This window comes from Naegleria gruberi (genome assembly GCF_000004985.1).
Source record: "Naegleria gruberi genomic scaffold NAEGRscaffold_50, whole genome shotgun sequence".
NCBI classification, from domain to species: domain Eukaryota; phylum Heterolobosea; class Eutetramitea; order Acrasida; family Naegleriidae; genus Naegleria; species Naegleria gruberi.
The window spans coordinates 367681-380870 of record NW_003163277.1 but is presented as its reverse complement, the minus strand read 5'-3'; the positions used below and the strand labels follow the sequence as shown (position 1 = coordinate 380870).

General features: G+C 35.0%; 7 protein-coding genes and 2 non-coding genes across 9 annotated transcripts; 4 read left to right on the top strand and 5 right to left on the bottom strand.

The window, feature by feature from the left end:
• Positions 1-17: 17 nt before the first annotated feature.
• On the top strand, positions 18-716 carry NAEGRDRAFT_72015 (uncharacterized protein; the record flags this gene model as incomplete). The annotated part of the gene is made up of 1 exon (XM_002672925.1): positions 18-716. One exon carries the CDS (start codon positions 18-20, stop codon positions 714-716), a length of 699 nt encoding a protein of 232 aa, XP_002672971.1.
• Positions 717-946: 230 nt separating this feature from the next.
• NAEGRDRAFT_72014 (uncharacterized protein) lies at positions 947-1954 on the top strand (the record flags this gene model as incomplete). The annotated part of the gene is made up of 1 exon (XM_002672924.1): positions 947-1954. The coding sequence occupies one exon, from the start codon at positions 947-949 to the stop codon at positions 1952-1954; it is 1008 nt and encodes a 335-aa protein (XP_002672970.1).
• Positions 1955-2403: 449 nt separating this feature from the next.
• Positions 2404-2477, bottom strand: NAEGRDRAFT_t547. The gene has a single exon. It is a non-coding gene; the product is annotated as a tRNA-Thr (tRNA).
• A 101-nt stretch (positions 2478-2578) lies between these two features.
• NAEGRDRAFT_81095 (uncharacterized protein) lies at positions 2579-3448 on the bottom strand (the record flags this gene model as incomplete). Its single annotated transcript, XM_002672857.1, has 1 exon — positions 2579-3448. One exon carries the CDS (start codon positions 3446-3448, stop codon positions 2597-2599), a length of 852 nt encoding a protein of 283 aa, XP_002672903.1. The 3' UTR covers positions 2579-2596.
• A 202-nt stretch (positions 3449-3650) lies between these two features.
• Positions 3651-3741, bottom strand: NAEGRDRAFT_t546. The gene has a single exon. It is a non-coding gene; the product is annotated as a tRNA-Leu (tRNA).
• Positions 3742-3842: 101 nt separating this feature from the next.
• NAEGRDRAFT_56305 (uncharacterized protein) lies at positions 3843-4773 on the bottom strand. The gene has a single exon (XM_002672856.1). The coding sequence runs from the start codon at positions 4761-4763 to the stop codon at positions 3906-3908; it is 858 nt and encodes a 285-aa protein (XP_002672902.1). The 5' UTR covers positions 4764-4773; the 3' UTR covers positions 3843-3905.
• A 548-nt stretch (positions 4774-5321) lies between these two features.
• NAEGRDRAFT_81093 (BTB domain-containing protein) lies at positions 5322-6832 on the bottom strand. Its single transcript, XM_002672855.1, has one exon. It carries the CDS (start codon positions 6825-6827, stop codon positions 5511-5513), a length of 1317 nt encoding a protein of 438 aa, XP_002672901.1. The 5' UTR covers positions 6828-6832; the 3' UTR covers positions 5322-5510.
• A 423-nt stretch (positions 6833-7255) lies between these two features.
• Positions 7256-11097, top strand: NAEGRDRAFT_81092 (ANK domain-containing protein; the record flags this gene model as incomplete). Its single annotated transcript, XM_002672923.1, has 2 exons — positions 7256-10452; positions 10499-11097. 2 exons carry the CDS (start codon positions 7256-7258, stop codon positions 10905-10907), a joined length of 3606 nt encoding a protein of 1201 aa, XP_002672969.1. The 3' UTR covers positions 10908-11097.
• Positions 11098-11128: 31 nt separating this feature from the next.
• On the top strand, positions 11129-12321 carry NAEGRDRAFT_81090 (uncharacterized protein; the record flags this gene model as incomplete). Its single annotated transcript, XM_002672922.1, has 2 exons — positions 11129-11243; positions 11373-12321. 2 exons carry the CDS (start codon positions 11129-11131, stop codon positions 12299-12301), a joined length of 1044 nt encoding a protein of 347 aa, XP_002672968.1. The 3' UTR covers positions 12302-12321.
• Between the last annotated feature and the right edge of the window lie 869 nt (positions 12322-13190).

Here is a 13190-nt window from a genome sequence, read left to right as displayed (position 1 = left end):
ATAACAAACGGAGGAAAATGTTAATAATTCAGGATGATTTGCCATCACCATTTTCTGATTTGATGATTATTAGTTATGATGACGATGATGATGAAAATATTAATTCGAATAATAATGGAAAAGAAAGTTTCGTAATGCTTCAAAAGAAACTGGCAAGGCATGTTTGTAATGAGGGATGTTTTGCTCATTTGCCAGTCATTAATTATAGACATTTGTTTGTTGATTCTCATCATGAGTGTTTGGAAGTTGGTCCTAGCCATAATCTACTTGATGAAAAATGTGAGAAATCCTATTCTAAACTGGCTATTGAAATTTTGGATGAGTTTATAAGAGAAAGCGATTCATTTGTTGGAATAGTGAACAAGATTCACTTCCTTGAACCAAACTCACTATATTTCAGTGAAAACAATATTGATAGATTGGATCAATTTACTATCGAATATAGAAAATGTGGGAAAATATGTCTCTACCACAAAGTGGATTTAGATTTTGATATTATCATTTTATTAATTAACAAATTCGAATTCCTTTACCTTGGAAATGCCGACTCTCAAGCATTTTATGGAATGCCAGGATTGACCTATTCGAGCTCTCATAATTGTGATGAAATGTCTTCACTTTTCCCCAAAAAGATTGCAAATGATTCGTTTGATCCTATTCCATTAGACAAATTATTACTTGAAGCAAAGAATTATTTTCAATTTGTATTATATTAATCCAACTTTAAGTTTCTGATGCTGAACTCGCATTTCTTGCAATGAATATTAAGTTATCTTCCACAATTTAGTTGTATTGACCCATAGACTACAACTGGGTTGCGAACAAACATTAGAAAATGTTAGAAAGCTGCTTTAATGCATCCTCAAATATCCACTCAATTCTAATAATAAAAAAGTCAATTTCGTCTTACTATTTCTCCAAAATTTAAAATTTCAATTAAAAAAAAATGATTCACAACAATCACTATTCAGATATTGCTTTACATTTAGAAAATACAGGTCAGCCAATGCACAATGATCATTCTAAACTTTACAATGTATTACAAGACAAAATTCAAGAACAATCTGAAGAAGCAGTAGCTCTTCATGTCAATTATCAAATGATTTTAGTTAATATTAGAAAATCCCGAAAGAAGAGAGCCATCAGACGTTTAATTATTCCTCCCATGCTATTGAATGAAAAATTTGTTGCAATGGAACTTGTAAAATCGTGGGCCGGTTATTTATGTAAATTTACTAATTTTTGTAATGATTATGATGTGGTACTTGCTGCTGTTTCGAAAAATGGTTCTAGTCTACAGTTTTTACCGAAAGGTCATGCATTTTGTGATGATTTTCAAATTGCTTACCAAGCTGTAAATTCAAATTTTACTTCCTATCAATATTTGTCAGATAATATGAAAATGGATAGGAGAATTGTGTTGAGAGCAGTTAAGAGTCAGCTGCCCTATGGTTTTCTACCAATCCAATTTAAAAAGGATAGAGAAATCATGTTGGAAGTGATGAAATTTCAATACTATGTTGCCTATAAGGATTTGGAAGATTTTCTTGATGATGGAGAAATAGTTATCAGAGCTAAACGATACAATACCTCTTTCATTGGTAAATTATCTGAAAGATTGAGGAATGATTACAGTTTTATTGAAAAATGTACACGAGCCAATCCAGAAAGTTTCTTACAATTTCCAAAGAAATATTGTGAAAACTTTGAAATTGTAAAAAGGTTTTCGAAAAGCCATTTACCTCTTTCACAAGTTCCAGAAATATGGAGATCAAACTTGGAAATTGTTACGAATTGTGTATCGAGGAGCGAAAGTGATATAGCCCATCTTCCGCGTATTGTGTGGAAAAATGTTGATTTTCTATTGCAACTAGTTGCAAAACATAACTCTCTTGGATATTATATTTTCTACTTTATGCCAAAAGGTAGAGTATCCATCATTTTTCTTTTTTGAACCCTTAATTTTGTCCAATATAATTTCAGACCTGGTGTACAATAATGTATTTGTCGAAACAGTTTTATCTGTGTGTCCACATGCCTACTATTCACTAAGCGAGCGATACAAGAATAAGGAATTGACAAGAATGGTAAAATCTAAAAGCAAACCTTAGTACATTCTCAATCATTTTCCAAAGAAATTATTACAAGATAGAGAGTTAGTGCTTGAAAGTTTGTCTGGAGTGACCCAGCCCTTACATCAGTTACCATTAGAGTGCAGAGATGATAGAGAAATAATCATTATGGCTCTCAAAACAATTCCAGAAGAACAATTAAGATTGTATGGTGTGGAATTGCTGAAAGATGGTAGATTTCTTAGAGAATTGGTTGAAATATTTCCGAGTTTAGGCGGGATCCCGTGCTGCAATCTAGCTTGTTGTGGGTTGAATAAACCTGTTAAAAATTTGCCTCCCTTGGGAATCGAACCCAAGACCTCTGTCTTACTAGGACAGCGCTACTGCCAACTGAGCTAGGAAGGCTTGCTGAAAAATAAAAATGATTACATCTGAAAACATAATATGACTCTAGGTAAAGTTTGAAAGAACTTGTTATTTTTTTTTTGTTAATTGTATTCAATCAATTATTATAATTTAACAATTTAATAAACAGCATTTTGAATGTACAATGAGAGAACAGAAATCCATCCGAAAGCCCAAACCAAAGTTCTAATAAATCCTGGGAAACCCAAAACATAAACAATTTGGAAGACAGTTCTAGCAGCAATGAAACAAATTGATTCCTTAACCAATGAAAGAGCCAACAATGAGGCACGTTCACTAGAATCACCATTAATTCTGAGCAAAGTGACAGCAACAATAATACCAAAACCAATCAAAGCTTCGAATGCGTTATTGTGAGCACCCAAAGCTCTTGATCCGAATCCAGTCAACTTGGATTGTTGTTCTCTTGGAGTATCATTGTCCAATTTACCATTTCCTTCAATGATTTGACCCAAAATGACTGGAACTTTAGAAGTCATTGTGTAGGCAAAAGCAATGAGTAAAGCAATGAATGGGATTGAAGAAACTCTAATATTAATTTCAACAAATTCATTAATTGGGAAGAGAGGAATATTAATATTCAATTCTTTAACTTTTGGATTATCATTAATTAATCTGATGACTTGATTGATTGGATTAACAATGGCAGGTGGAAGAACATTAACATTTTGAGAGAAGAGAGGTGCAGCTCTTTCTCCTTCCTTGTACAATCTCTTCAATCTAGAGTCATGTTGAGTGACAAGATTTGATTGGTAAACCAAGTGATTGTGTGCGAGGTGAAGGATCAAGAATAAAATCAACAATACTACAAGAGTAATGTATGAACTAAAAATAATTCTACCCCAACTCTTTCCTTTAACAACTTCCTTTGTTGATTTACCAACAGAGGTGACAGTGGTTTTTTCAACTGTAGGTTCACTCTTTTTTTCAGTAGTTTGCTTTTTAGACATTTTTTTTATATCGCAATTTTCCGAGCTCTTGATATTTGTTTGATGATCTGAACACGTGTTCAACCTCACCATTGATTTTCGATGGATTACCTTGCTTCCGCGCTACAATAATGGTGTGAGAGGAAATAAGATTGACAAAGTACTAAAATGATTTTTGATGGCAATGAAGATAAAATTTTATTTTGATCATTAAATTAAAAACTGATGAGTGTGGGATTTGAACCCACGCCCTTGCGGAACACGGTATTAATCATACCTTAACGTGTCGTCTTAGACCACTCGACCAACTCACCATCGATTCAACACTAATCAAAAGGTAAATAAATACTGATACAGGAACAGATGTAAAAGAAAATAAATTATTTTGTAAATAACAATCGTTGGCTCTTATTTTACACAAAGCTCCCTACTCAGCTTTATTTGTTTTATAATTTAGTTTTTAATCTAGGTTGTAAATTTAAGCACTGTAATTGATGGAGAGACCGACCTTTGAAACATTCTTAGCAAAGACATCAGCTTCAGCAGAAATAGAAGTAGTCAAACGTGGGTTAACAGTCAAAGAGTAAGTGGCATTAGCAATACCCTTAGTGTTAATGTTAGCCTTGATGGAAGAATCGCTATCAATCTTGTATTGAGTACCGAGAGTGAAAACTGGAGCCTTGTCACTCTTAAGTTCGTGAGCAAATTCACCAGCAACGGAGACACTATCGTCAATCTTTTGAGCATAACCAACTCTGATCTTCTTCAAAGAATCTTCCAATTGTGTGGCAACATCAATATTCTTCATGGAGTATCTAGCACCAACAGTGTACTTCTTGAGTGGGTTAGCTTCCTTTGGCAAAGCCTTGATTTGAGCATCACCACCAACAACCAAACCTTCAACAACTTGAGCAGTGGCAGTAGCAGTCAAAAGGAGAGCACCACCACAAGTATGGTCAAAGTTACCAGTCAAGTGGAACTTTTCAGCAGTGTAATCCAAATTACCAGTGACCTTGTTATCAGCACAAGCAGTCTTCATCTTGCTTGAGAGATCAGCATTCAAACCCTTAGCAACACCAGAAGCAACAACGGTAACACCAACAGTGGCATCTTGATCCAAAGATCCGTTAACAGTGTAAGCAACACCACCTTGCTTGAGCTTTTGGCTCCATGAGAGAGAGGATTCAACCTTTCCATCAGCGTTAGCTCTAGCACCTCTAACAGCAACAGAGAAGTCTGGGTTAGCCTTGGTGGAAACAGAGATGGAAACCTTGTCAGCAGAATCAGTGGAGAGGATGCTCTTGACTGGTTTGTAGAGAGTAGCGAAGGAGTACATTTGTGTTATGATGTAAAATATTTTTTTTTTAAATTTTTTTATTGGGTTGGCTAACAAAGCACGTTATCAATGCATTGAATTTTACCAAAACCTTCCCTACAACCCTTCAATGAAAAATTACCGTTATGATGATATGAAAATTTTCGCGTCTTTTTTGAGGTGGCCATTTGCAAGCCTTCTTCAATAATAACAGACGACGAATTATTGAATTTTCAAATATTACTTCAAATGTAAGGACCTTCGTCATCATTGTCATCATTGTGTTAGATAAAGCAAATACCTTCTCAATACAACTAATAGTGGAGAGATGTGCTGACATTCGAGTTTATCACTATTGTTTAAAGGGAGAATTAATCATCATTCCAATCAATATTGGTCATAGTTTGGAAAGGATGAAGTGAACACTACATTTTACAAAAATATTTGAAGGATCAACAAACTACAGTTGTTTCTTCTTTGAATAACTACAAAATTGGAGAATGTGAAACAATGTGGTGCAACATGATGATTCACCATATGTGTATGCATTTCATTGAAAGAAGAAGCAAATATTGATTTAATTTGTAATTCCTAGAGAGATTTATTAAAGATTGGAAATTGACAAGATTAATTGCCAAGTGCCATCTTGTTTCCTAGATGTAATAATTTGATGGTGATGATCATGAATGATCTATTTACAAACATCTCCTCCATTTGGAGATGTTCAATTATTTGAGTGTAGGTAAAATTGGAATCTTACGAAAATATCTATTGAGAAGAGGCACCAGCTCTAGCTCTGAATCTTGGAGCTTGATTAGAGCTCTTATCCTTAACCAAGTGATACTTGTAAGCTTCGAATAACAATGGATGTTGAGGAACAAGTTGAGTTGGTTCAACAACGTTGGCCAATTGTTCAGAACTCATCAATGGATATCTAACGTGTTCAATAATCTTTGAAATATTTGGAGTTTCGAATGGCAAATGCTTTCTCAATTCAGCCCATTTTTGAACAGCTTCAAAGACCAAAACTTCTTCCAAAGGTTCCAATTGGAGCGAATCACGAGAAATGATTTGGATAATGGTTGATGTCTTGACATTCTTAATAGTTTCAGACTTGAGAACTCTCTTAATATGTTCGTCAATGTACTTGTAACAGTGCTTGACCAACTCTTGAGCCTTATTTTCAATGGCCATTTCCAACAATTGAGCCATATTTTCATAGTCACCATGGGCGATCAAGTAATTTTCACACAACTTCTTCAAACATGGAATGCCAAATTCTTCAGATTGTACAAAGACATCCAAAACATTGTCCAATCTCAATTTGATTTGACCAGTGTACATGTATTCCAAAACTCTTCCAAAGATTTCTGGATGAATATCTTCACGTTCCCAAGTGTAACGTTGCTTATTAGATTGGATATCACCTGTAACTGAGGCAGTTGAGCTCAACAAGGCACGGAAGTATGCTGAACGGCTTGAGAGAATGAAACGATGAACGTAATACTTGGTAGCATTACCTGGACCACATTGAATAACAAAATCACTGAATTGCTTATCGAAAACACAGGCACTTAATTGTTCAGACATGTTGACAAGATCCTTGTGGACTTCTTCCAAATTGACATCATCAGAGGAGATTTCCAATTGAGCTGCAGAGGCCTTCTTCAAAAGCTTCTTTTCAACTTGGACAATCTTGTGTGAGGAATCATCCATAGAAATTGGAATGGCCTCTGGTGAACGTTTAGCCAAAGCTTCATCCATTGAAACAATTTCATCTTCACAAGTGTTTCTTCTTTGTGGAGTGACTGGAACTTGTTCTTCAGCTGAACCAGATGATGAAGTGCTAGTAGCATCATTTTGATAATTCTCTTCTTCGGTAGCAGTGAATGGCTTACGGAGAACTTTAGCTTTCATGTTGGCCAACATTTTTCTTGGTGTGGAAACTTTTTGTGGAGTATTGGCATTCTTACGTGGACTGGTGAGAACATTGGATGGAGGAATATTCTCAGAGTTTGGATTGTAGTAGAATGCTGGTGGTGGAGAGGAGTGTTGTTGTTTGGATCCAAAAAGCTTGTTAGACATTTTTTTGTTGTTTGTTGATGAGAATGATAGCTGGCAGATTTTCATTTTAAATTCAAAAATTTGTGTAACGGTTTGTAACGGCGCCTTTTGTGACAATTGAAATCTTGGAAACAAAAGAGGCCAATTTAACTGTTATTCACATCTCTTTTGAGAATATTGAACGGAATGACAAGTTTTGTAAAGTATTACACTGAATCTTTACAAATTATTATACACTCACTTACTTTGAGGAACATCTTTTAAAACTAATCATTTCTCCATAAAAACAATCAAGAATAAACCTTGTCAAAGAAACAAAGAAACAAATCTATTCGAAACTAAACTTGCTTCAACAAACAAACTTCCAACTATCATTACATCTTTCAATTGTCAAAAATCGAAGGGTGGGATAATAACAAAGTGGAAATACCTCTTCATAATATTAAAAAATGAGTAATGATGATTCTCTGATAACATCAATGCCAACGTCATCATTGACAAGCTGCAGCGGCACAGAAGGCAATATTTCGTCTGCTATTCCTGACGATTCCTCGAGTAGTAAAGGAGGCGAATCTTCTTCCTTATCACCTAATCATCATCATGTTGACGCTATGAAAAAACTTGATTGTTCACAACATCATGATGATAATTCAGAATCTTCTTCCATTCCAACAACAACAACAACAACACCAACAACAATAATCAATAGAACTATAAAGGACGTATCAGCAGCTGTTCTCTATCAAAGTGTTTCAACTTCATTGGAAGATATGAATGGGAATAATTTAATAGAACACCAATCATCGTCCAATTCATCCTCTTCCTCATCGATTGTCACGGAATTGGGTGTTGTCTATCCAATATCATCATCATCATCAACACTTTCATCATCACAAAATGATGAAATTAATAATAACAATAATTCATCATCAGCAACAATTGCATCATCATCAACAGCCCTAACATCCAATACAACTAGCACGAGGAAACCACTCGTTATTACTTCATCCTTGCCAACTCCACCCTCCGAAATTAGTCTTCTCAATCAGGTGGCTTCTAATCATGAAAATCAGGAAAGTTCTAATCATTCAAATCCTCACAATAGTATGAGTGATATAAGTACGAGAAGTACCACAGAGGAGAATGTCTTTCCTCATTCACAGATAGATCCCTATGATTTGGGAATTACATCTTCCGGAAGAAAGATTAGAGATTCTCTCATTATTTGCTCGGGTCCAACTACAAGTAGTACTGTATTACCATTTTCAACTCTTTCACTTGCTATTCAGTCCAATAAGAGAAGTAGTACATCAAGCACTACAAGTAGTACAGTTGGTGTTAATACTAATGGAGGAGTTACGAATAGAAAGAAGGATAAAAATCCACCAGCTCAGTCAATTGTTACATCAACCCAACAAGTTGTGGTCAATGTTACTCCTGTTAATAATGATCCAAAACATGAATTAATTACAATGTTGCATCGATTGATTTCTGAACATCAAGTGGAAAAGTTGGAAAAAATACTGAGAGAGGAAAAGAAGAAAGTTTCTAATGAAGATTCGAATCAATCAACAAATGGAACGGGAAACAATCATGAAAAAACATCTCCAGAACACTCTAGGACCAATAGTGGTAGTAGCACTAATAGTGTCAATAGTACCAATCAGACAACCAATGAATTACAGAATGGAGCAGTCAGCTCGACCAACATAGAACCAAAGAAGCAGTCACAACAACAGGAAACCACAATTAGTGGAAAGTTTGACATTGACTCTGAATTTATTTCAGAGCAAACAGGAAGAACTCTCCTAATGACAGCCGTAGCTCATGAAAATATCAAAATTATTCGTCTTCTCTGTGAGGAGTTTGGGGCCGATTTGGAATTTAGAGACAAGAGAGGTAGAACTGCAGTGTTTTATGCTTGTAATGTGAGTCCACATAGAACTGCAGCCATTCTTCAATATTTAATTGGAGAGGGTGCAAACGTTAATTTGCAGGACAATGAAGACAATTCTCCATTCTACCTTTGCATGGAATCACAAAATTTCCAAGCTGCTACTGTTTTATTTGCTGATGGTAAGGCCAATGTCAATACTCAAGTCGGCCCAGAGAAGAATACACCAATCCACATTGCCATCAAGAAGGATTTAATTACAAGTGTGCACTTCCTTGTAAAGAGATGTATGTGTGATTTGACAATTCCAAACTCGAGAGGAGAAACTCCAATATTTCTTGCTTTACAACACCCAGCCATTCTGAATCAAATATTGATGGACCTGACCGATAAGAAGGTGAATACAGAAATTTTCGATGCCAACAATTACAAACTCAAGGCAATAGAAATTGAAGATGAAAATAAGAATAACTGTCTCCATATTTGTGCAGAATTTGGATATATTGATTCAGTGGGTGAGATTTTGAGTGTCCTCCCAGAGGAAATTGTAAGAAGACTCAGCTCTTCACAAAATAGAGAAGGAAATACTCCTCTCCATGTAGCAGTAGCACACAATCATCCAGAGCTAACATTTGTACTTTTGTTTGTCAATCCAGATTGTGCCTTCTTCCAGAATTCAGACTGGGATACACCACTCCATGTTGCATTGAAACAAGGCAATTTCAAATCAGCCAGAATATTATTCCCTCTTTCTAAATATTTAGATTTACAAAATGCTGAAGGTCAATCAATTCAATACTTGGTACAACTCTTTGGTCAGGAATTGAAACAAGAGGATGACACTCTGAAAAATTTAACGGAAGGCGAATTCTACAAACCAGGATCCTATCATTTTGAAACTTTACTTCAAGATTTCTCGTTCATTAGTAGAATGAAAGATTATCTGGCAACCACCAATCAACAGGACACAATAACATTCTTTGAAACTGTAATGGAATATCAACTCGTACCAACAACTTCTCAACGATATGAAATGGCAGAAAAGATTGTTCAACAATACTTTTCAGATAATTCTAAAGTCAAATTCCTCAAACCAAAGAAGGAAGAATTCATTACCAAGTGGAAAGAATACTCAAAGATATTTTGCCCTGCCTATCTCTTTGAGACTAGTTTGGATCTTGCTTTGGATGAGATGAGACAAACTCTCTTCCCAAAGTTTGTTGCTTCCAAAGTTTTCAAGAAATGGGTCGAGAACAAATCCAAGTCAGATCCTACTTTCTATCTGAGATTCCTAAAACGTGAGTCAACTCCACAGGAACAAGAAAAATCCGACTCAAATCCACTCAATCTCTTTGAGGAAACTCTACAGGAAGAACAAGAAAATGAGCTCAGAAATAGAAAAACCTGTAGCAAGTGTGGAGATGTTCTATTGGATCCAACTGATCACCTATTTATCAATAGCGATTTTGATACGGCCATTGATCAGTCTATGGAATTTGTTGGATGGTCACAATTAGAATCTGATCAAACTCTGGGAAAGGTGTATATTAGTCCAAAGGGTGCTCACATTCACTTGGATAGCAAGAAGAAATATACTGCTGTGAAATTCACTGGACACTTGGAATATTCCAATCATTCTGTTTTCAACATGTGGATAGATCCTGAATATTTGTGCATGAGAGATCCAACCATTTTAACATCCAAGCAAATTGACACTGCCTCAAGTAGACATTTCTACAGTGTCATTTACCAGTAAGTTTAATTATGAATATTTTCAAATTAATATTAATAATTTTAGTGATATTTATTCAATGGCTTGGCCAAACTCAAATCGTGATTTCCTCACAGCCATGTGTTGCACATACAGACCTAATACTAACACATATATTTGCCTCCAAAAATCAGTAGCTCATCCAAAATGTCCAGAAAATTCCAAACAAGTAAGAGCCAAGATCAAATCTCTGTTTATCGTAGAAAGAATCAATGACACTCGTAGTAAATACACATACCAAGTTGTCACTGATTTTGGAGGATTCCTTGGTTCTGATTTTTATGCCAACATGACAAGAGACAGAGGAAACTTTTTCCATCTCTTACTTTCTAGAACTGTTAAAGCACGTGAACTATCAGGGAAAGGTAAACCAGAAAATGGTGGATTATTGGAAAGTTTAGACTATTACATTGCTCACTCTCAAAACAATGAGTAATTTTACTGTTATTGAGGCAAATAGAATTCTTGAATATTTGTCATAGTTAATAGAGAACAACACTGCTCAAATCCAATAACCTTCCAACAATCGATTCCAACAATATGACTTTCGGAAGAGGAAAACACACTCCGTTCTTCTCCGTGTTTATTTTTGTAAAGAAGGCCAAAATTAAAAATTTGATTTTTTTAAAATATTTTTATAACCCAACAACAATAAAAATGCTCACATTCAACATTGACGACGGTTTCCTTGAAGGTGTTATTCAAGGCTGTAGAGACGGTATTCTCAGACAATCAGACTATAACAACTTGGTTCAATGCGATAGTTTGGAAGGTAAGTCTTGACGATAACCTCCCCTCTAAATAGTAAAAAAATCTTTTGATGATGGAAAATTTGATGATGAATTATTAACGTGTATTTGTTATTATAATAATAATTGATGATGATGAATATTTAAAATAGATATTAAACTCCACTTGTCGGGTACTGACTATGGTAGTTTCCTTCAAAATGAAGCCGGTCTTACTGCTACTATTATTGTTGAAAAGGCCACCGAAAAGCTTGTTAGAGAATTCAATGAATTCCGTTTCCAAGCTGTTCCTCCACTTTCTCAATTCTTGGATTATATTATTTATGATTATATGATTCTCAACGTTTTAAAGTTAGTTTCTGCTGTTAGAAACGGAAAGGGTGCTTTGGATATTTTGTACAAGTGTCATCCTTTGGGAATGTTCGAATCTCTTGGTGCTATCACTGCTGCTACATCAATTGAAGATATGTACGAATTGGTTTTGATCGATAGTCCAATTGGTAAATTCTTCTCAAAGACTGAAACACGTGACTTTGATGAATATTCTACTGACTATTTGCGTGGATTACTTCAAAAGAATTATTTGGAATCTTTCTATGACTTTTGTCAATCAATTGGTGGAACCACTGCTGAAGTTATGTGTCCACTTTTGGAATTTGAAGCAGATCGTGCTGTTTTAACAATTACTAGACAATCATATGCTGTTAGAGAAGAATCTGCTAACAAATTGCCAAAGGATGAAAGAAAGAAGTTGTATCCAAACTTTGGAGAACTCTATGATGTTCAAGACAAATTGGCTGAAGTTGATGATGACTCAGCAATGCTCGAAATTCTGAAACCATATCCATATTTCTATGAAACTTTGCAAAGTGTTACAAAACAAACTAGCTTGGAATCTCTCTTGAAGAAGAGAGCTGTTGAATTGAACAAGTCCTCATTCGAACAACAATTCCATTATGCCTCTTTCTATTCATTTGTTAAATTGAGAGAACAAGAAATTAATAACTTATTGTGGATTTGTGAATGTATCTCACAAAACATGAAGAGCCGTATTAATGACTATGTTCCAATTTATGAATAAATATTTTGATCTTATTTATTACAAGATTTCTAAGGTAAATATTACAAGTAGAGTGATTGATGTTCAACACTTGACTTGTGTGTTTTGTATTTTACCAATGAGTTTGGAGAGAGAGGAGACAGTGGAACTTGCATTGTTGAGGAATGTTCTTTAACTAATAAGGCAAACACTGGTGTTTCAAAAGCTTTCATAGTTACTTGTTCTAAACCGTGATTTTCTTCCAATGAACAAAGTAAAACACCATTCAATCCTCGATTTTCAAGCATTGAGAAAATGGTACCAGAAAGACCAGTCATCAAGTTTGGTGATTCCAAATTTGGTGGTAAAAAGAGTGATGTTAATTTTCTGTCAGCTGTTGTTCTCAAACATCTCAAAAGTGGTGGTCTAGCATTTCTTCTATCAGCAATAGTAAATGAGCTGGCCAAAATACTATCAAGAATGACAAATCTCTTTGCTTTAACCTTTTCAATCAAAAGTTGAGAATACAAATAGGTTGTATAGGCCTTTTGATGATTTTCTGATACAGTACAATATTGGGCATTATGTTTTTGTTCAATTACACTTCCACTATCAATGATCAAAACCTTCATTCCATGATCAGAGTACAAATACAATTTATCTACAATTTCATCCTTTGATCGTTTCACTTTCTTTGATGTATGAGCATCTTCTTGACTTCTGATAGAAGCAACATGAACAAGCTTTAATTCATCAACTCTTTCCACTAAAGCTCCTTTCACAAATTGACTTCCGGCTCCAAAAACACCAATCAAACAAACATCAAATTCATTCTTTGAAAAATCATCATGATCCAAAACTCCAACTCCTTGTTCCGTAATTTCAAAAAGAGGACTTGATGGTAATTCAAGATTTTCCTCTTCATCAGCTT